This window comes from Erpetoichthys calabaricus, chromosome 10 (assembly GCF_900747795.2).
Source record: "Erpetoichthys calabaricus chromosome 10, fErpCal1.3, whole genome shotgun sequence".
NCBI lineage: Eukaryota > Metazoa > Chordata > Cladistia > Polypteriformes > Polypteridae > Erpetoichthys > Erpetoichthys calabaricus.
In genome coordinates, this window is record NC_041403.2 from 155,562,733 (window position 1) to 155,587,621 (window position 24,889).

The 24,889-nt window shown below is 37.3% G+C and overlaps 1 protein-coding gene across 1 annotated transcript in view; it reads right to left on the reverse strand.

The window, feature by feature from the left end:
* efcab14 (EF-hand calcium binding domain 14) overlaps positions 1–24,889 on the reverse strand; it is a 168,761-nt gene that overhangs the window by 16,777 nt on the left and 127,095 nt on the right. Inside the window, exon 7 of the mRNA XM_028812148.2 lies at positions 8,758–8,929. Coding sequence (XP_028667981.1) covers positions 8,758–8,929 — 172 coding nt within the window. The remainder of the gene's footprint in view (positions 1–8,757; positions 8,930–24,889) is intronic.

Genomic DNA, 24,889 nt, shown 5'->3' on the forward strand with positions numbered 1-24,889 from the left:
ACAAACATTTCTACAACATTTGGCCCCATGTGATATTGATTAATTCTGAGCAAAGTACAAGAGCCGCTATACAGGAATATGTCTAAGTCTCACAGTCATTCTGTCACCTTAAGCCAACTAAAGATTCAGTTGAGTGAAGAGGGCAAAGGTGTTAACTTCACACTGCACTGATTTTACAACCACAAAGTCAAATTATCATGTCACAGACTAATACTAGAATTGCAATAAAATGCTTTATATTCTGCATTGTAGAAATTGACCAGGTTTATAAAACTGAAATTATACTGCTGATCTAAATACAAAAGGTTATAAATAGGAGGTCAGCTGAGCTGGCAATATTTTCCTAGACATACAGATAGCCTTTGAGAGACCTGAAAAGAAATGGCTTACAGAAAATGAATACAATAAATAAAACAACACTATGTGTTGCTGAAAGCTCTGTAAAGAAGGTGGTTAGAGGGGTATGGGGGTTGAACTTCAAAGACAAAATCCGAGCCACCTGAAAGATTCTTACTGAAAAGGGAGAATTACTTTGAACATGGGTGCCATGCCAATCACAGATTCTTCTAATGGTCTAAAAGTAAAGGGGAATTATGTTTCAGTACTTGGTATTAGCTACATCTGCCTCTCAGGAAGGAAAATGGAAAAGCCTACCAGTTCATATGTGGCTATTACCTGCCACGTGTGTACCTCTTCCCTGCAGTCCTACTGCTATTTATGTTTCAGCAGACTGGTGGTATCGATCAGAGCTCGAAATAGAAACCCAGGTATTGTGAAAAGGTGCTACCAAGATGATAATACACAATTAGGAAAATGTTCAAAAATACAGTTATTATTTAAGAATAGCATTAAATGAATATTCATGCAACGAAACTGAAGCATGAAGTCATTCAGTTAACACAGGGACGCGTTGTGAAACAATTAGAACTTAATTTCTTCCAGTAGGTGGAGTAAATCTCACTCGACCAGCCATGAATTGAGTTCTAGACGAAACTATTTTGAAAATGATGAGGATGTTGGTTCCAGCTGTAGGCCCTCATGCTCAGCTTCCACTGCACTGGCCTGGCCATGAGCACAGTCAAATAGAGCAACACATTGAGCTCATTAACAGTCAGCCATAATTAGCATGCTAGGGAGACATTTGAAAAAAACAAAAAAAAAACAAACTTAACAGTTCCTTGGCTTACAGTTTTCCAGCACCCTTCACTCTTATTGCCTGCATTATCGCTATAACTACTGAATACATACTGTAGATCCAAGTTTGGCAAATGTATAGTTTTTATGTAAACATTAACTACTGTACTAATCCAGAGCATTACTGTGCAGCAATTACGTATCTTATATTCAGCACACACAATTTAGATAAGCATTATGAATAAAATAGGTGGCAAAGTGGCACAGAAGTTATCAGGTCAAATGTATTGGGCTTGAATCCTGAGTGTGTGAGGGGGGCCATTCTGATAGCCTTGGATGAAGTGGGTTTGAGAATGCTGTGTGATGTTATTATCAATGAAACAAGACAACATTAATGTTCAGGTTGTACATCAAATAAACAGTTTTATTTCACGGGCTGCCTTAGATGGTGCTCTTCCTTGAAAAAAACAAAAACAAAATTCAGCTAGAGTATATTTTAGTCATTTTACTACAAGTATTTATACATAACATATATCCTAAACACTGTGACACTTTGGTCTAGCTGCAAACAGTCTTCGCTGCTTCATCCCAGAGATGATTGATAGAGTTGAGATTTGGGGACCACACATGCCACTGAAGCCACAATTCCTTTTGGTTTCTCAGTAACAAATTAACAGTTTTCTCTGATGAACATCACTGCCTGAAGGCAATGTTAAGTACTAGAGAAAATCACAACCAGGATATAAGTGCAGAGCAATTAAGCAATAAACTGCTTTGGATGAAAGGACCTTGTTGAGCACATTTTACATGTATAATTAATTTCCTTGCAATAGGTTAGAATGCATATTCTCCGCAATCAATTATGGAGCAAAATCAAGAATATCATATTAAGGGTTTGATCTGGGCTCAGAAATCAAGTCGCATTTGAGAAATCACCTGACCTAAATTCTCTCACAAGATGGCTGCCCATACTTGTCCTCCAGATGTTTGCAGGCTAGAAACAAACACTGTGGGTAGAAGGCATTCTTTGACTTTTTTCCCCTAACGAAAAACTTTTCAGCTGTAGGAAATGAGATGAAAGATGATTCATAAGGCCACGTTATTTTATTCTTTTTTGGTCAGGGGCCCAAATTTTGTGCTGTATAGAACAAGTTATGTGTCTTTGTGCAACTGGCCTTGGATACAAATGGCCCTGAAATAAATTCTACCTTTGTGAAGCTTACAATGTATACTGTATAATTTTTTAGACAGTGTCACTGACATATCAATTTTATTCTGTGGAAATTTTTCAGGCTGTATTCTTGTGGCATGCTTTCCTATAAAGTACTTGTCTATTCCTCTCAATGACCTTTGACATATGACCACTGTTTCTGTTTGCTGATTTGTCTATGATTGACATATATGTTCCTCTTTACACATGAAATAATTTAGCACTTTTGTGACCAATGCCCTGTAGTTCAGGTGTCTGCTATTAAGCAGTTTTTGAACACTACTGGTTATTTAATGTTGCCTTGAAAACTCGGATATCAAAGAGTTCATTGTCAGACATCTTTTACAGCGGATTCATGGCTAACTGGTAGTCAACTATGCTTGTTATGTGGTATTTTTATTAGTTTGTCTACTCCTATAGTTTTTATCACATGAAACTGAGGAATAGGATGGTATAATGAGTACAACCTTTTATACCATGAAACATTCTTATTTCTCTAGTTAAAATTAGTTTTTTTCCTTTCTATAGCAGAACAAAGTTTCTTAGCATACATTCTTTTTCACTGTAATGTTCCGTAGTGCACTACCAGCATACACGTCTTTCTTGGGTGATCTAATTTACAAATGTGACAAAGTGTTCACTGGTTTTGCTGCCAATATATTCAGTGTAGCATTAGAACAGAGGGTTAATTGTTGACACACCTCAGCTATCCAAAGGAAAACAATCTGCTTCAGAAAGGTCAATTACATGATGTTGGCACTGCTTTTTGTAAACTTTTTGTAACACCATAAGCAAATTGACTCTACACTGTTTGAAAAGAGCAAAAAATTTTACTTCCTATGATGAGCACTGGGATATTAGTCACTGTTTTCTAAACTACATATTAACCATCATTACTTGAACCCCATCTATTCACCATATTACTTCGGTCTTGCAGCAGCTTCACTGGCTCCCGATTAAGTTTCAAATTGATTTTAAAATTCTGCTGTTAACATTTAAGGCCATTCATAACCTCACTCCTCCATATCTGTCCAACCTTCTTCATGTTGCCATTCCCTCCCATAACCTTAGATCCTCTTCCTCCATCCATCTGACCGTCCCTCTTGCCCGTCTAACCACCATGGGGAGCAGAGCATTCAGCTGTTCTTCTCCCAAGCTCTGGAACTCACTACCTACTGAGCTTAGGAATACTGAATAATTTTCAACCTTTAAATGTAAACTTAAAACCCATCTGTTTAAAATGGTCTATACTCTATTATTACAGTGGCTTTGTTTGGTTTTAATTTTAATATTTTCTGATGTTGTAAGTTTTATTTATATATTTTTTTTAATTTATTGTTTGTTCGGAGTCCTTGAGTGCTTAGAAAGGTGCCTTGTATAAATAAAATGTATTATTATTATTATAAAGTATTAGAAGCTGTTAAAACATAATATAGTACCATGATGCAAATAGTAGTCTTTAGCTACATTCATATTTTCTGTGTCTTTAACTTTCATAAAATGTAACTGCAAGAAAATGTTGTGTGACATGTACCACACACAACGACCCCAAGATTTCCCAGTTTCCCATATAAAACTGTCTTCCATTCTCGAAGTACTTCCTGTTACTTCACTTCTAAAGTTCTGAAAAAAATTTTGAGCAATTCTAGGAAATACTTCAAGTATATTCATATTAAATTTTCCCATTTTAACCATAAGGGACTACAATAACAGGTAATACAAGCCATAACATAAAGAAAGTATACAATAATCTAAAAATAATGTGGACTTGCAGGGGGGCGGGTGTTTGGGCAGCTGTACTAACCCCTACTTTCTCTTCTATTCTTTTTCCGGTTTTCTTTGGTGGCGACCTGAGCCGCCACCACCACCTAATCAAAGTATCAGGATGTCCCTACATTGATGGATTAAAGGCCAGAAGTCCGTGTGACCGTCATCATCAAGTCCTTCCATGAAAACCTTGAATACAATGAGGACTGATCATTTATGTTAGGTAGAATGCCTAGAGGGGGCATTACTTTACTCTTCAATTAGGCAAATAAAATTCACATTGGTAAAGTCTTTATTTTTCTAAAAGATGAAAATTACTTTAATTTAAACTTGAAAATTAACAGTTTGGATTTTTATTGTGTTTTGCAAAAGAGATACACAGAGTGGGAAACAAATTGATATTGTGCATCTTTGTGCTTCAAAATGATCCTTTTTCTGGTAGTGATATAGTGTGCTTTCCCTGGTTTGTTTGAAAATGGAGGATAACTAATATTGTATAAATATACATTACGTAAAGGATTAGAATAAAAACTGTAATAATCCAGCCTTTGTCCTAAATACAATGGTTAAACATTGCATGTTTTTCAATGATTAGCACAACTGGGTTGTCAGGAAGCAAAGACTGCTATTTTTTTTTTTGTACACTAACTGGTTGATTTCACTAACACCACATTGCAAACCCATAATCCTCCCTATCATGGGACATATCTGGACAGCTTACAAAATGTGGCCAGGCTGCTAAAAAAATGTTTTTGAATGCATGGATAGGCTGGTGATTCAAATCAGGCATGAAACTGTGCTAGAGGCACGCATATACTAGCTCCCACACTACAGGAACTGAAACAAATGCATACAAGGCTATATGAAGCTTTCTCGATCGTTCTAAGTGTCAGCTTCGGCTGGTGTGAAGATGCCAGACGCACAGCAAAAAGGCTGAAACTGAACAACAGGATAATAACAATGTCTTATATGAGTCATATTACTCTTATATTACTGCTCTACTGGATTTTAAAAAGAAGCAAAGGAAAACCCTCAAGACAAGCTAATTAGACCACCCCATCCAGATATGAGCACAAATTACACACATGGGAAAAGTAACTACCGTATTTATTTTAATTATTATCCGAATGATTGCTAAAGATAAATCTTTAACATTAGATTTTTATTACTAAAGAATTGAAAAAGCACACATTTGAAACGTTACCATTACCATAAAATGAAACTATATGTTCTCATGTTTACTTAATCCACTGTAGGGGTGCGGGTGGTTGGAGTATCTCAGCAGCACTGAGTGCAAGGTTGAAATCCACTCCAAATGGGGCACCAGCCCATCAAGGAATGCTTTCACACAAAAACAGGCCCAATTTACAATCATTGATGAGCCTAACAGTTAGGTATTTTGGACTTTGGAAGAAAATTTGAAAATCCGATAGGGAAAGAAACTCTACCCCTAATTCTAACTCCATAAAAAAAGCAACTGGAAGTGGGATTCACTTCTGTGAGGCAGGAATGTAAACAAATACACGATTACTCCACTTAAATTTGCTCAGCATGCCATTGTTATTTCTCAGTTACTCTGGTATGTATTCACAAGGAAACAATGACACGTGGCATTCCTTTTTACATAAAGTAACAAAATGACCAGGTTAAAAAATAATTGCTCCTGTCAAGAAAATTGACCACCCTGGCCCACTAGTGAAAACTAAGAATCAAATCGGTCTAAGAATCAAATTGGGACATAAATGGACTGGACAGACTTTGGAGCAAAAATATTAAAAATGCCTTGTGAAAATGTGGCTGTTAGCTTGGAAAATTTGAAAATTAAGCAATAAACTGAACATGAGGATAAAAATCAGCTAAAAAAACATTTTTCTTATTCAGATCTGCCGGAAGATTCAAACATTTAAAATAACTACATTTTTTTTTTTAGTTTTCCTGTCAAGAATCTCATTGAAGCTCTTAACTTTTAAACTAAGATGTTTTGTGTCAAGATCAGTTTAAAAGTTCTGGGCTAAGCAGTTTTTCTTATTTTTTCCTGTCAAGATTTGTCCAAAGATTTAAACTGTTTTATCACTCAAGTATTATACTTTGAAATGCTTAATCAATTATTTAACCCAAATAATGATTTTTAAACAATATTAAGTGTGAAGATTAAAATACATGAAAGCAGAAATACAAATTAAAAATAAGTGAATATTACTTGTGCAAAGAAATGTATACTTTAATTATGTGTTTTAGGTTTTAAGACATGAGAAGTACTGTTCATTTTAAAGAAGTATGACATGATCCTAGAAGGGAAAATCCAGGGAGGGACAGAAGTTAAGAAGAAGGGAGGATCTGAAAAAACTGGGGTACAAAATTTCTGATTTAAATAAAATTAAATTTAAAACTAGAAAGGTCATTGTCTCGGAGGTTTGGTCACAACTTAGGGGTTTCATTGAAGAGCTAAGAAGGGTTAGCAATCTTAAATGCAGACATGAGACAATGTCTTGCAACAGATAAACCAAACCTGATAAATTTTCAACACCAGACGCTAGCACCAGAAATTTGGAACTGTAGGGTGTAAGGGCCCTAATGTCACCATTGCCTCAATATCTCTCACCTCTTAGCCAGGGAAAGAGAGACTGATATCCTGGGAATCCCTCCATACCCTGATCTTACCGTACCCTCTCTGAATTATATTTTTATGCAATACAGTATAAACTTTATCTTGAGTTTATTCCAAGTCTAATCAATATGAGGGATGTCTATCATGTTTCCACCACTCTTTATTCTAAAGAGTTACAGACACATTCTCAAAAACTGTTACATGACAAATGCACACATCACTATCTTCTCAAGACTAATTTCTTAAAAAGATCCAGAATATTTTTATTTTGTTAAATTTAAAACAACTTACTTGAATATGAACATTTATTAAGCTTTATTAAACAATAGTTTAATTAGGGGAAATTCCTCTTAAGAAAATAAAATCATGGATTGGTTTTAGTTAGAAGACTGGGTAAGTAAAAAGCAATAATGCACTACGCTACTCACAGAAGCTAGTAAATTACTGTGTAATGGATTGTTTCCTTTCAGGTCATTCAAAAAAAATGTCTAAAAAATATTAATTATGTCAAAGAGCCTATCATATATTTTTAAAATCATAATTATCCATCTGGAGAGAGTTGGAAGTAAACCTTCCCCACTTTTACACACTGTATTTATTCCTGCACCCATTGTGGCTCTTTAATCAAGTCAGACAACAGCGAATGAACTTGCTGTTCAAACGCTACTCTTGTTGCAAAAGGAAAAACGTTTGAGAATGTTGTCAGTGTTTTTGTTCTTTAGTTGCAAACACCATTTGTATTTCCCACTACGAAACTATAAAGAATGATTGACAGACCAAGTTATTCCTGTTATACTGCAGCAGTCTCTCTCTCTTTTTGTTTGCATAATACTACCTTCATCAAAAAGACCTACTTTTATTACTGGATAGTAAACAAATTTTGTGGTTTATTTCATTTTTTTTTATTATAATAAAACATTGATTGTGTTTTTTCTAGTTTGTATTTTAAAACAAAGCACAGAATTTTGCAAGACTAAGAAATTCAGAAACACTTAATTGTGAAAAGTGTCTACTTATTATGTAGCTTTGATGGATAGCTATGTGAAACAAATTATCATAAAAAATAATCATCAAAATGATTAGATTATTAGTACGTGGCATGGTGGCAGAGTGGCTAGTACTACTGCCTCACAGCTCCGCGAATCCAGGCCCGTTCTCTGTATGCGTGAAGTAGGTACATTGTCTCTGTCTCTGATATTTTAAAAAGTTAATTTCAAATATATCATGAATATATTTATTTGCTGCCATTTTTATAGCTGAGTGAATTCTGTATTTATATTTATCTGACTGCTGTTACTATATATAGGATGTTGTAACACTGTAATATCCTCTTGGGATTAATTAATATTTATGAATGTATGAATGTGACTATCTGTTCATCTACCTATTGTTAAAGTGACAATTTTAGATTGATCCTCTCTGTGAAAGTCTGGGTGTGTGCATCAAAGTGTCCTGCAACACACTACAAGTTCCTTTTATAAAAATAAAACTGAAAAAAAAAAAATGACAAGTCTTGTATATTGTCAACAAAAACATTTAACCCTAAAACTATATTGAGCTTCCTTTCCCAAGAGTACCTTGAAAATGAAATCTTTTAATAAAAATGCCACTGTAAAGGCTTGATGCTTAGTTTGCCACTAGTGATGCTAATCTCTCTCATCAACTGTAATATACTTTGAGAATATTTAAATTACAATTCTTTGTCACTTTTAAATTGTCTCTACCTTCAGTTTAAAATCACAAAAGACAAACTCACACGAATTATTAGACAGTCTATTACTAATTCTAGGATTATTCAGTTCATATTGTCACTCTTGGTGACTTTTCATATTGCTCAGCTGCAGTATAATTAAAAACAGAATAATTTAGACATGAGGCACAGTGATGAATTTGTCTTACAGTAATTGTACAGTTTTTTTATTTATAATATTTAATTTTAAAATGAATCAGGGTTAAAAAAAAGAAATCCTTTCTTACTCACTGTGAAAAAACTACATTGTTATTATCACCACGGTAAATTCACGAAGAAATACTTTACCTAAGCTTGAGTGATTTTCCTCATTGATTGTTTTGTTAGCAGGTTTGTGTTCTTCCTTGTCAACATTTTCTTTATGTTCCATATCTTCACTTTCTGATTGGGTTGACAAAGCATCCATCATCTGAAGTTTTTCTTTCAGATCAGTGACCTGACGTCCTTCGTCGTTAAACTTCTACAATATACATATAAAATAAAGATACTCTGTTTGCATGTATAACAAGGACTTAAAGTATAAATGTCAAAAAAGCTAGCTTATCAACATGCAAAGGTACACTCTTCTCCTGCTTAATGATAAAAATATTGTTTTTATAAGCAAACACTATTAAGCTGTATCTATGTTATACGAAATGAGAGAAGTACGAGAACTGTTGTCAAATCACATTACTGGAGGAACAGGAAGTGAGTGTTATGGAGAATGTGTTTCCAAGTAGTTATGACCTACATGAAGATGTTTAGGTTCTCTTGTTAAGATATATTTCTTGCAGAGATGTAGGGCTCTCCATCCATCCATCCATTTTCCAAGCCGCTGAATCCGAACACAGGGTCACGGGGGTCTGCTGGAGCCAATCCCAGCCAACACAGGGCACAAGGCAGGAACCAATCCTGGGCAGGGTGCCAACCAACCGCAGGACACACACAAACACACACTACGGCCAATTTAGAATCGCCAATCCACCTAACCTGCATGTCTTTGGACTGTGGGAGGAAACCGGAGCGCCCGGAGGAAACCCACGCAGACACGGGGAGAACATGCAAACTCCACGCAGGGAGGACCCGGGAAGCGAACCCGGGTCTCCTAACTGCGAGGCAGCAGCGCTACCACTGAGCCACCGTGCCGCTCATAGGGCTCTCCACCATCTTGAATTATCCTTTGTAGTAAGGAAACATACAGAACTAAGAATAACTGACTGTGCAATATCAGATAACATTTTTCCCCCCTTCCACATTTCCTCTAATACTGCATATTTTTGACACTAAATATTTTCAGGCCTTCAGTAAAAATCTATGTTTGTTATGCTAGAGTGAGAACACAGTTTTGTCAAGGTCACCATTATCCAACCCTAGACAGGCTGTTAACTTTTACTTGCGAGTCTGATGCACAGAACTTACAAGCATAGCAGTCATGCACACCCAATATTTCAGTTCATTACCAAAGATTACCAAAATGCAGTTAAAACTTATTGGGACTGACGTAAAATGATTTGCTAAGTGTGTTACTGGTCAATGTTGCAATACCTGGAAAACCTCTCAGCTGATGACAGACACCTCTTACACACAGAATTTAACTTCAATAAATTGGGGAAAAGTGGCTTTAAAGACTCACACAAATCACTCCAGAAATTCCTCTCTTTCCAGTGTCATACGTTTTATTAATAAAGAATAAAAAAGTTAATAAAAAATTTCTAGAAGGATAATATTTTTATATGCATCATGTAACCATTTTAAGCAAAAACACACTGTCAAACCGCTAGAAGTAGTCAGCAAAGAATCTGTTTTCAAATGGTGTAAAAAGTGTAGAATTTCCATGTCAGTTTTGAACCTGTCTTTGTTTGTTTTAGTTTATTTCTTTCTGTTATTGGATGCAACTGAGAAAGCAAATTGCATTGTGATTTTTTTGTGGAAAATGACTAGAGACAGTTAGAAATTTAAAGTACATAACTTATCATATGATATGTCACGTTTTAGTTGAGGCTAAAGGATATAATTTGTTCTATAATTGTAATATATATGGGTAAATTTATATATAAAATTGGTTTTATATACATGTCTGAATGGGTGACACCAGGGGTTGAAGCTGTGGTCTAATGCCTTATCTCTTCTTCCCTATACAAAATGGAAGACTGACAGCCACTTCACCACTGATGTCAGTTCTATTGCCCACCCTCCTGAACCTGCTCCTCCCTCGCGAGGGACTATATAACCGGGGAACTGGCCATCTTATTTTAAGGTCTGTTTTGAATTTGCATCTGGAAAGACGTCTCCGTAAACTATTGCGTGTTGCATTATTGTGCAGTCTTTCAAATCAAATGTTGTCATCAAGGTGGTGCCCCAACTGCTTGACTTTATTGTGTCTCCTTTTTACAATATTCACATTTTTATATTTTGTGTAAGTATATATATATATACACAGTGGAACCTCGGTTTGCGAGTAACTTGGTTTACGAGTGTTTTGCAAGACGGGCTAAAATTTTTAATAAATTTTGACTTGATAAACGAGCGAGGTCTTGCAATACGAGTAGTATGTATACGCTTTGTCTGCTGAGCGTCATGTGATCACAACTGAGCTGATGGTTCTTCTCTCTCTCTCTCTCTCACTGCAGGATTGTGGGCAATCGTCTCCTATTCTCCGTCTGAGTCGGTGTGTCTCACTCATATAGTCAACATCCGTACGAGCAAATACTGTTTACTACAGCATTGTGACTGTGTGTGTGTGTGCGGTGACGTGCGAGTCCCCGTCTTGCACCCCAAAACACGAAGTTGAGTCTCAGTACTTTAGCAACACCAGCTTTATTCAGCTTGAAACAGCAACACCGCGATTATTTATTGTAGCGGGATCTGCCACTCTCCTATACACAGACACAGCAGTCAGGCTGGGTCATGGCCAAGTACTGTGCCCTGCGCATTTATAATGTTCCTTGTTCTTTGTATCACCCATCAACGGCAGGCACTTATAGCATGTCTGCGATCTTTTTGGATTCACTTTTACAGTGAACTGCTACAGCGCTGGGAGACTGCGATTGCTTTGGGACACTCTTCCACGTGTTGTCCCGTTGGGTGGAATCCCACAAGAGTTTAGAAACTCACTCACACTAGCCATGATTCTTTTCAAAGGTAAAGTGCAGGTTAATTTGTTTTATGTATTTTTACTTTATATTTTGTATTAATCATTTTTATATGAATAGTTTTGGGTTGTGGAACGAATCATCTGAGTTTCCATTATTTCTTATGGGGAAATTCACTTTGATATACGAGTGCTTTGGACTGCGAGCACATTTCCGGAACGAATTATGCTCGCAAACCGAAGTTCCACTGTATATATATTGTGGAGGATGGCTGGGGTCCATGCCCGGCTGGGATGCCCCTTCACAATATATTCAGGGGGAGCAGCCATGGACTGTGCAATACCTCCCCCTGGATGCTAGATGGCAGCCTCCCTGGGTTGGAGCAGTTCCTTGGTTTCCCACAGGGCTCCATGGGAATTGGAGTGGGTGCAGCTCTGTAGGGTCCCGCAGCTTGGACTCCTGACCCTTTATGGGCAGTGTATTCTCCACGCCCGGAAGTGTAGCCGGAACTCGGTAGTCAACCACCTGGAGCACTTCCAGGTGGACTATAAAAGGGGCCAGCAGCCACCACTCCATGGGCCAGAGTCGGGAGGAGGAGGACAAGGTTGCCTGGGAGGAGTGGTGGAGGAAGAAGAAGAGTGTGGTGTGCTTTATTTTGATCTATTTGGAGTGCTTTTGGACTGTGCTATGCCTGTGGGACACGGGGAAGACGTGCCCCACAGGTGAAGAAAAATAAATCTTTGTTTTATTTTTACGCATGCCTCCCTGTCTCTTTGTGCTGGGTCCAGCACCTTTAAAGCACCTTTTCACTATATTTTTTATATATATATCTCTCAACCTACAACAACATGTTGATGTTCCCACACATTCTAGGGGTCACACTCTTGACTTGCTCATTTCAAACTGTGCCCCAATCAGGAATCTACAGGTATTTGATCTTGGTATTTCAGACCACAAAGTTGTGTCATTGGAGCTGCCCTTTTTCTCCTCCCATATCAAAACAAAACGACAGATCTACTTCAGAAATCTGAAGAATATCAATGTGGATGCCTTGGCCTTGGACCTTACATTTCTCTCCTCTGACTTTATCAGCTCCCTCTCTGTTGCTGACCTTGTGGATTTTTACAACCAGTCCCTGAGCAGTCTCCTGGACTTCCACGCCCCTTTAACATCTAGGTCCGTCTCATTCTCGTGCTCAGCACCTTGGTATACCTGCGAGCTGTGAAAAATGAAGGCGGCTGGGCGTGTCCTTGAGCGGCGGCTCAAGGCCTCTGGGCTGACTGTCCATAAACAGGCTTACAGAGAACACATGAGAGCGTATGCAGAAGCTCTGAAGGTTGCACGGTCCAAGTTTTATTCCACCATCATCAGAAATGGCTCCAGCAACCCTAAAAAACTTTTTTCAACCATAAATCATCTTGTCAAACCTCCTTTACCTGCCCATTCTGAGACCACTGATGACAGATGCAACATGTATATCAACTTTTTTAAACAAAAAGTTGATAATATCCGTTTACACCTCTCTACCAAGGATATCTTGCCCTTCCCAACTGTTGACTCATTGTCTGAGACCGTCCATCCTCTTTGCTCTTTCTCTGTTGCCACACGGGAAGAGGTGGAGGATGTCATCAGGAAAATGAAACCGTCTACTAGTTCCCTGGACCCTTTCCCCTCACCCTTGCTGAGGGCCAACATTTCTGCCATCTCTCCACTTATCACCAGGATAATAAATCAGTCCCTCCTGGCTGGCCATATTCCTTCTGCACTAAAAACTGCTGTCATCAGACCTCTACTGAAAAAATCCACCTTGGATCCTGAAGTTCTCTCCAATTATAGACCCATCTCCAATCTTCCATTTCTCTCCAAAGTCCTGGAAAAAATAGTTGCAGCACAACTTCACGATCATCTCAAACTGAACAATCTGTTTGAAAAGTTTCAGTCTGGTTTTCGCCCTGGCCATAGCACTGAAACAGCCCTGGTCAGGGTCACCAATGATCTTCTGATGACGGCAGATACTGGTTCACCTTCACTACTTATCCTCCTTGACCTGACAGCTGCTTTTGACACAATAGACCATAACATCCTTCTTCACCGCCTGCAATACACTATTGGACTCTCAGGAATTGTTCTAAATTGGTTTACATCATACCTGACTGGCAGAACTGAGCATGTCGCCCTTGGCAGCGCAAAGTCCCACACCCACAACGTCGCCTGTGGTGTTCCACAGGGCTCTGTGCTGGGCCCTATCCTTTTTACTATCTACATGCTCCCCCTTGGAACTGTCATTGGCAGACATGGTTTATCGTTCCATTGCTATGCCGATGACACTCAGCTTTACCTCAGGACTACTCCCACCTCCTCTACTGCTCCTCTGCCAACATCTACATTGTCTACCTGCCTGGAGGAGATAGAGGCTTGGATGAGGCTCAATTTTCTTCAGTTGAACAGATCCAAAACAGAAGCCATCTTAGTTGGTACATCACATCATCTTCGCTCTTCTACCATCACCAGTATTACTTTCTCTGGCCAAAATATTCCTCTTTCCACATCTGTTACTAATTTGGGTGTTAGAATGGACTCCCAACTTACTTTTGACACCCACATCAAATATCTCTGTAAGTCATCTTTTTACCATCTCAAGAACATCGCCAAACTCCGCCCATTACTCACCCTGGCAGATGCAGAGAAGCTCGTCCATGCCTTTGTCTCTTCCAGGCTGGATTACTGTAATGCACTCCTCATTGGGATTCCTGGCAAGAGTATCCAGAGACTCCAGTATATTCAGAACAGCGCTGCCAGGATCCTGATGAGGGTGCGAAAGTATGATCACATCACCCCAATCCTGAAAACCCTTCACTGGCTCCCTGTTTCATTCAGAATAGAGTACAAGGTCTCCCTTCTTACCCATCAGTGCATTTATGGACATGCCCCTCTTTATCTACAGGAACTCCTTACCCCCCATAACTCCTTACGTTCCCTCCGCTCTGTACTCACTAACACTCTTCAAGTCCCCAGAACTAAGCTCAGCAGCATGGGTGACAGGGCGTTTTCATCGGTGGCGCCGAGGCTGTGGAATGCCCTCCCTGATTACCTGAGAGCCCCACAGTCGACTGAGGCCTTTAAGCGAAACCTAAAAACTCATCTTTTTAGAAAGTCATTTTGTTAAAGTATTTTATAGACTCTTCTGTTCTTTTTTTTTTATTTTATTATTCTATTTTTACTCTGTAGCACTTTGGGATTGCTAAAATATAAAGTGCAATATAAATAAAATTTATTATTATTATTATTTTATATATATATATATATATATATATATATATATATATATATATATATATATATATATATATATATATATATATACACACACACACAACGTATATATACAGAACATACACGCATACATACATACACATATATAAACATATATATATAAATATATATATAAAAACATATAAAAATGTAGATCAAAAATACACATAAAAATAATTTCCTTCATAAACAGCCAATTGAAACTAAATATTCAGCTATTGAATTTGAATTGGACATGGCAAACAGATGAAACTAAAGAGATTCACACTTTTTCATTACAACACTCACAAGTAAAGACTAAGCATGTCCATCACTAATCTGCCATACCATAGAGATTTTTTTCTTTTATATCTGAAAAAGATTAACAATATTTTGAAAACTTGGATATCTCCTACACATTACAGTTATCATATGCACATTCATAATAATTGTTGTTTCACGGTTTAATACCCGCCACTTATGGCAAATAGTCAAGACTCAGGATGACCCTGCTCTCATGGCATAGTTGGTCACCATCCCTGAAAAAGCACTCAATGGAGTCAAACTTTGCATACAGCCGACTTTTTCTTTCAAACTCTATGATCCTGTACTAAACAATCTGATGCAGATTTAAATAGCATTAACACAGCAAGCACTATTCAGTTGTGTTTCTCATCTTACAGTTGCATATACAGTCATATGAAAAAGTTTGGGAACCCCTCTCAGCCTGCATAATAATTGACTCTACTCTCAACAAAAAAGATAACAGTGGTATGTCTTTCATTTCCTAGGAGTACTGGGGTGTTTTCCGAACAAAGATTTTTAGTGAAGCAGTATTTAGTTGTATGAAATTAAATCAAATGTGAAAAACTGGCTGTGCACAAATGTGGGTCCCCTTGTAATTTTGCTGATTTGAATACCTGTCACTGCTCAATGCTGATTACTTGCAACACCAAATTGGTTGGATGAGCTTGTCAAGCCTTGAACTTCATAGACAGGTGTGTCCAATCATGAGATATAAAGGTATTTAAGGTGGTCAATTGCAAGTTGTTCTTCCCTTTGACTCTCCTCTGAAGAGTGACAGCATGGGATCCTCAAAGCAACTCTCAAAAAATCTGAAAACAAAGATTGTTCAGTCTCATGGTTTAGGGGAAGGATACAAAAAGCTATCTGAGAGGTTTAAACTGTCAGTTTCAACTGTAAGGAATGGAATCAGGAAATGGAAGGCCACAGGTACAGTTGCTGTTAAACCCAGCAGGTCTGGCAGGCCAAGAAAAATACAGGAGCGGCATATGCGCAGGATTGTGAGAATGGTTACAGACAACCCACAGATCACCTCCAAAGACCTGCAAGAACATCCTGCTGCAGATGGTGTATCTGCACATCGTTCTACAATTCAACGCAATTTGCACAAAGAACATCTGTATGGCAGGGTGATGAGAAAGAAGCCCTTTCTGCACTCACACCACAAACAGAGTCGCTTGTTGTATGCAAATGCTCATTTAGACAAGCCAGATTCATTTTGGAACAAAGTGCTTTGGACTGATGAGACAAAAATTGAGTTATTTGGTCAGAACAAAAAGCGCTTTGCATGGCGGAAGAAGAACACCACATTCCAAGAAAAACACCTGCTACCTACTGTCAAATTTGGTGAAGGTTCCATCATGCTGTGGGACTGTGTGGCTAGTTCAGGGACTGGGGCCCTTGTTAAAGTCGAGGGTCAGATGAATTCAACCCAATATCAACAAATTCTTCAGGATAATGTTCAAGCATCAGTCACAAAGTTGAAATTACGCAGGGGTTGGATATTCCAACAAGACAATGACCCAAAACACAGTTCAAAATCTACAAAGGCATTCATGCAGACGGAGAAGTACAATGTTCTGGAATGGCTGTCACAGTCCCCTGACTTGAATATCATTGAAAATTTATGGGATGATTAGAAGCAGGCTGTCCATGGTCGGCATCCATCAAATTGAACTGAACTGGAGAGATTTTGTATGGAAGAATGGACAGAAATACCTCCATCCAGAAACCAGACACTCATCAAAGGCTATAGGAGGACAGCGTCTAGAGGCTGTTATATTTGCAAAAGGAGGCTCAACTAAGTATTGATGTCATCTCTCTGTTGGGTGTCACTGCTGAAATACTACTGTTTCCATAAGGCATGTCATATATTAAAAGGAAGTTGCTACTTTGAAAGCTCAGCCAGTGAGAAACAAAAATCCAAAGAATTAAGAGGGGTTCCCAAACTTTTTCATATGACTGTATGAAGTGTACCAATTGACAGCTCAGTGAAAGGTTTTGCTTTTAATGCAGAGTTGTTCTACCGAATGGTTTGTAACTACTGCAGCTTTTTTTTCTCTCCTTTTGCCTCATTTGGTATTAGAAATATTTGCTAAGAGTATGCACAGTTCTTGAATGTGGTCATCCTACTTCTTGAACATTCAATGCTTATTAACTGGCAGCACTGATTAAAAAATACTATAAAGAATTAACTGGATATTTTCAGGCAGGTTTTCATGTGTATTTCCTTTAAACACATTACCATCGTTGATTATCTTTCAAAACTTCATGTGCCACACACATAAAGCCATGCAATTACTCCGATCAACAGTTTATTGAATTTCTGAAAGAAATTGAAAAAGATCAACTAGGACTGAAGCAGGATCACTTATGAAGTGAAGTTATGGATCTTGCCTATAAGTACTTAAAACATAATAAAAATGATAGCATATTTATGATGTGCTTATTGGCTTTGAGTCACTAAAGAGAAAACAGGAAGTCAAAAAAGTCAGAGTTATAATTTCAATACAGGGACAGGTGCCAAAGGACTGTGCAAGTGATAAGGTAACACAACCCATAAAATTTCCTGAGGTACTCCTAGCCATTCATGTGGATCAGTCAAGCGTGATTCAAGTTTGTATTACAAGTTAAATACAAACATGCTTAACAGATGGTGTGCCACAGTTCTCAAAGGTTACTGCAATATGTTGCTTAAAAACATATGGTTTGATATTTTACAAACATCTTAAAGAAGGTTTCTGTTAACATTCTATATTTGAAACTTTTAACCCTGATCATTTCCACTGTAAAAGAACAGCTTGAATTAAATGACCAACTTTTCAGATGGAGGAGGCTGATAATTCCTCAGTTTAGCTAAAAAACATATGTGTTACAATCTGTCAATCAAATGTTTCTCTGTATGTTGGTATCACAATACACAATACATCATAGAGTTTTTCATTACAATGCTGCAGTTCTCAGCTGGGCTCTAAAGGTTTATAATCTCTAAAAGTTCGAAATGTCCAACTCCCAGATGTAGATCACAAAATCTTCCAATAAAAAAAAAATTGAAAATAGTGATCAGAACTGGGGAGGGGGGGTTAAGCTAAAGTAAGAAAATGAGATTTATTAGAAAATGGAACAAACCTTAAGAAAACTGATCATGTCATTTCTCAATGTCGTCTCCATCAAACTCAGCTGAATAAAACGTTTTGTCTTATCCTTGCAACCACTCGTGCACTCGTGTTATCGTTGCACATTACAAGCCAAGGGGTAATACAGTCACCAGTGCAAGTTACTGTGATTTACAGAAGACCAATGTGAAGCCTGCTATTCTACCCAAGCAGCGGGGACTGGTGTTTCAAGGGGTCTTTTTGCTGCAAGACAATGACACACACACACACAGCTAAGAATACAAAGGCTTATCTGGAGAAACTGAAGTTTGAGGTATTGCCACATCCTCCTTATTCGCCAGATTTGGCACTGTGTGACTTCCATCTTTTTGGACTGTTAAAAAAAAAATATCTGGGTGATCGTCGATTCAAGACAGATGATGACATGAAGAATGCGGTGCACAAGTGGTTGAGAGGAAAAGACGAAATCTTTTATTCTGCTGGAATCCAGGCACTTCCAGGCAAGTGGCACAAGTACATCGAGAAGGATGGAGACGACATTGAGAAATGACATGATCCCATTTTATAACTTTAGCTTGACTCCCCGTCATATATTTAAAACTATGCATTACATGAAATGAACAAATACTTCAGAGAAAAAATGATTATCATGGTATGTAACAACAGTATCAGTATCTGACAATAAAAATTTACAGAAAAACTTATAGGTACATCAACCCAAATCAAAAATGAACAATCCTAGACAATGTATACAATAAAATATTTACATTAGTGAAATGGTGTCTGGTAGGCAAGAGATTGCCCCTGGCAAGAAACAGACGGGATTTCTTTGAGAAGCCTGCATAAAATATCCACACAGCAGGGGAGAGAGAAACTTACAATGCTAGTGTGTAAACACAGGGACTACTTGTCTGTGATGATGCACCAGAAAGTTAAATTGGTGGGAACACAAGACTGGCGAGTGGTAATATAGTTAGAGGTTGGCAAACTTCCCCAGAAATACTGAGCATATACAACCTGACTTATGCTTGGAGTGTCTGACCCTCTATGTAGAAAAAGAGCTACAAAGTTGATGGAGAGGTACAGAGTAGCATCTAGGATTTAAACATGCAATGCTTCACCTAGAATGCTAGAAAGTCAATGATCCAGCAAGTTTTAAAGGAGAGTAAAGAAGAAAAACAGAAGTGGAGGAGAGATGTTGGACGGTGAGAAATGTTCTGCACACCTACTTGGAATCAACAGACCACATTGAACCTTTAAAATATGCAGTTTAGGAGCTGCTATGTTGTTCCAGACTTTTAAAGGATATGGAGAGTTTATTGTTGCATGGATACTAAATGTTGCAAGAGGGAACAATGGTCTGGTACCTAGGTATCTAGGTAAAGAAAGGCTGCCCTCAGTCCTCCAGAAGTAATTCCATAATGTTGCCTGTAGTGACACTGGGGCATTATTCAAATTTGTCCCAATGCAGAAACAAGGTAAGTCTGCAGTTGGAAGATAAGTTTGAGGCACAAGTACAATGACGGAAGGAAACAGGATGGGGTCAAGAGACAGACAGGACTGAGGAGGGAATGCTTTGCTGTGTTGCTTAACAGGTTGGCAAGTATATGTGTCACCCCTTGACAGACTGGTGCTCAGGCTGTTTAGTTCGACCCAGATAACCCTACGAGTTCTAGTCTTTCAGATTATAGACTCCTCTTTTGATTTATAACATTTGTTAAATGTGCTCCTTTTTCTAAATTTTTGAGCACCTTGACATTATTCTAAGTATGGTAAGATGCCATAAAGACACTCTCTTGTTACAAGATATAACAATAAATACTATCATAACATCCTATAATTTAATGCACCAATATGCATTGGAACATGTTGAAGCATCTAAAAAATTAAAATAAATCAGATAATTTCAATAACAAAGTACTTACAATACACTTTAATCTATCTAAAAGCCAAATACCACTGACTCACTCATCACGAAATCTCCCGAGGACTTGGGACTTGAAATTTGGAATGTAGGTTACCCCTGGCCCATAGGTTCTCGCTAAGAAACGGTTTTAAAAATTTCGTGGTCGTTTGTATGTCTGTCCTCTTTTCACGAGAGAACTACTTAATGGATTAAGATCAGGTTTTTTTTATATAATTTGCTTGAACACTCCATTGATTTTGCGACTTTCCCATCATGCTAAGTATCATAGTTCGCTTGCAGGAGTGATATATTCGCACTAATCCGAGACAGAGGCCGCGGGCTGAAGGGAGGGGGAAGAGTGACGTCAGGAGTACAGACCTGGCCTGGGCCCTCCTCACTGTCCTGTTTCACTAACATGCGTGGGAAGCCGCAGGGGATGGCTAGAATATTATAAATATACACTGTCAATATGACATTTATTTAATGAAAAGAAAGCTTAAACAAAATGCTTCTTGAATAATTTGCAAAAAGAAACTGATCTGAAACCAATTTAAACTTATTTGCTACATTGATGATGTATTGCTGATGCTCTCATGTTTGATGAAAAGTGCGGCCAGACTCTTCACAGCACTGGATTTAAAAAAAAAAACAAAACACGCATGGTAATTATAACTAAATGGTGCATGTAAATTCAGGTTTGGAAGTAACTATTTTCATGTGTAAATAAATTTTAAAATGTTAAAATTTTGTACTGTAGGTATTGTAACTCTCATTTAATCATTTAGATTGTCTCTGAATAAAGTTGCATAGAACCTCAATTAATATAAGTTTTATCTCTATTTTAGAAAGTTAGGTTTTGGCTTCAAGCAGAACAACAGGGTAGATGAATAGTTGAACAAACCAAGAACAGAGGAAGAGGAGCTAATGTCTACATATTTTTCAGTCAAATATCCTTAAATATAACACAGCAAAACAAAGTAACGTAACAGACACAGCTAATAAACTTTATGAGAATTGCGTCCAGAAATTTATCAATACACTTTCTGAAACAGCTTCATAAAAAACAGCCCAGAGTGATGTGAGAGAGATAAGATGGCTTAATGTGCTAAGAAAATGAATATGAGATATAATATTTATCTAAATCAGGCATGCTACAGAGTTGACTGGCAAATCATTTTGCAACTGCCATTCTTTTCAAAATGATGATATATATATTTATAAACATAAAAATTCTGCCATTATAATTCAAAGTCATATGAATAATTATGTAGAAAATGTGGAATATATTTGTTTAAAATAAAATGCTTAAAAATCTGTGACTTAAGTTATTAGCAAATTTCCTGATGAGAAGTCTTTGTGACTAAGAATGAGACAAAAATATTTGTTGCAGATAAAATAACTGCTGACACAGTGCCGGACAATTTATTAATTATACCACCGCAAACTCTTCTTAAACCTTACGCGATGGAAATTTTCTTACAAGATCTAATCAGGTAATCAAATGCTTTATCAGCATAACACAAAAGCATTTGGGAATAATTTTATAATTGAAGCAATTATAATCCACTGAAGACCGACATTTTACGAACATGGATTTCTCATATTTATACAAATGAATATTAAACTCAACATAGAATGACACATCCTAAGATGAAAATCTTTAATATACATAAAGGAATGTGAGATAATGTTTTGCAGAGTTGTGTTCAGCTACTGGTTTGCTGTGATAGTTCAGAAGCAGCACACCAAGTTAAAATTCTCAATTAATATACTATAAAATCTGAAACACTTTATTGAGGGTTCAATGTGAATGCCAATGATTAGTATTCCTTTGAATATTAACTGAATTATACACTGCCATACTCATAGACAGATTTCTTTAAAATAGCACAGTTACAAAGCCTCTACAACAGCATTCAGAACCTTGTTGAAATGTGTTTTACAACATTTATGTATAGCTTATTAACTGTGTGTACCTACCCTAATAACCAGGGGGGCATATAAAAACATTGAGTGATAAAATGGCAGTGTACAAGGTGGGAGGGGCTAGAAAATTGAACCAAAACAATGAAAATGCTTATCCAAAACACACGTTTTAAACCATATATTTGTTTTAATGTTTGAAGTTTTTGCAAGAGACTATCCAAAAAACAGACAAAATTCATGCTTTTGTCTCATCCAGGCTGGATTATTGTAATTGACTCCTCATCGGGATCCCCAGCAAGAGCCTTCAAAAGCTCCAACAAATTCAAAATAGTGCTGCAAGAATCCTGATGAGGGTGCGGAAATATGAGTACATTTCACCAATCCTTCGGTCACTTCATTGGCTCCCTATCCATCTCCATATCGAATACAAACTCTGTTTACTCACCAGGGTATCCATGGAAATGCTCCACAATATCTTAAGGAACTTCATAGATTACAATCCACTACAAGAAACCTCCGTTTTCCAAATACCCACCGCCTTCGCCCCCTGTAACCAAACTTCGTACAATGGGTGACCGAGCCTTTGCAGCTGCTGCTCCACAGCTCTGGAATGCCCTACCAGACAGCCTAAGAACACAGCAGATTGTGGGCTGTTTTAAAAAACAGCTAAAGACTTTTCTATTTAGGAAAGCTTATTAACAAGAATGCTACTAATTATTGTCATTTTATCTTGGTTTGCCTTTGTCTAAACTTTTATATGTAGCACTTTGAGATTTACTACTAATGTAAAGTGCCCAAAAAATAAAATGCATTATTATATTATTATTATTATTATTATTATTAAAATTACAGAAAATCTAAGTAATACAAAAACAAATCAACAAAATATAAATTAAACTAACTACAAAATCTGTGGAAAGTCTAGACCAATATTTTTAACACTTCTAAGCGAAAACGCTTCATTTTGTATCTGTATCTATTATTATACACAACATTCTGTAGGAGCAAAAAATAAATCCTCAAAAGAGTTTAAAACTGAAAAAACAAAGCTAAATTATTTTGATATATGCACACTTCCCTTAATAATATAAATTATAAATTAGTGGCAGTACTCCTTAGTATTTTGCAATTCAGACAACAAGTTAATTGATTTCTGTTTGCATTCATCTGTGGTTATTTTTTATTGCATACTTTAAAAAATGAGCCAAACAATGCAGGAGATATATAGTTTTGGAAGTGAAACAATATGCAGGATTTCCTTTCAACAGATCAATATAACTACCAAACAACATGTCATTGTGCATTTTATTTGAAACTAACTGACTGTGTACAGTAATAGGCAAAATATATTCAAAGTTTGACGATGCAGAGAAATGATCGTTACCTACCACTAACTACCACATTGACAGGGCTAGGGATGCCAATACTGAACAATGCCTCGAGGCAATGTGCTGCATTCATAGATTTTTAAACAAGCTGTGTGCACCATTAAGAAACAATAGGAGAAAATAGTTGAGGATATCAGAATTATGGTTTTAACCATGTGTGTACAAATAAAAGTGTTTTCTATGCATACCGTACACGAAAAACATGAATTAATTTTTTTCTGACAGAAGTCACCCTTTGCAGCTGGATAATCAGGGTTCAGAGAATGAATGAGAATATCGATTAATTCATTTTTTAGTGCAAGGCAGAAACGCTGAATTATTAATTAACACAACTTTGGTAATAAAAACAGAAATAAAGTGTTTTGTGTGATAAGGACTGTACTTAATATTGTTAAACATTTAAATTTGTGGACTAATTCATAAAAATATATATGAAGTCTGATGTTCACTTGGGTATGAAGGATGGGTATTACAGCTCCAATGCTACACAAGAAAAATACAGTAATACTATAATATTGGCAATCCTGACAATCATGTAGTTACAATTTAAACTGGAATGGTGGGAAATTAAAATATAAGAGACATAATGAAGGAAGGAATTTAAGTAAAGGTGTTAAATTCATTATTATTATACATGCTCAGAAAATCTGGACTAGATTATTGTAGTTGTTGCCTTTATGTTAGTGTTCTTCCTTGTGCACTCGTGCAGAGTATATATAGAAAGTAGCATTTTTTAAGGACCTTTGTGAGTAATATTAATATTTCATACTCAAACTGGTGTGCTTATTGATTATTATCAAGGTGACTGGTTGTTCATATAATTTTCCTGGATACTTCTAAAAATCAAGGAATCAATGGAAAAAGGCAGAGACTTGTGTCTTATCCATATTACTAAACGAGAATGGTAAACTGGATATGGACGCAGGGACCTGCCCGTGGACGCAAAAGACATAGTGTGCAAGTGCCACACAAAGCCCCCCCCCCCCGAATGAAACGGGAGAGACTATGCACGTGTGCAAGCGCCACACAAAGCTCTCCCCCCGTACCAGAGCAAAACGGGAGAGACTACGAACCGTCAGAGTAGGAAACAAAGTAAAACGTCATAAAGAGGTTAAAGAACAGGGACAAACACATGGAGAGCAGGTTACAGAACAAAGCCCCCCTCCCCAGAGTAAAACGAGAGCGACTACGAACCGTCTGACATGGTGCAAGCAGGATAAAGCGAGGTCAGAAATAAAACACAGAGTAGGAAACAAAGTAAAACTTTATAAAGGGATTAAAGAACGGGGACGAACACATGGAGAGCGGGTTACAGATGATGAAAACTGGAATGTAACAGCTTCAAAAAAACCTAGGCACGAAACACATGCACACCGAGATACAGAATATAAAGGCAGAAACAACGACAGTTAAACGTCC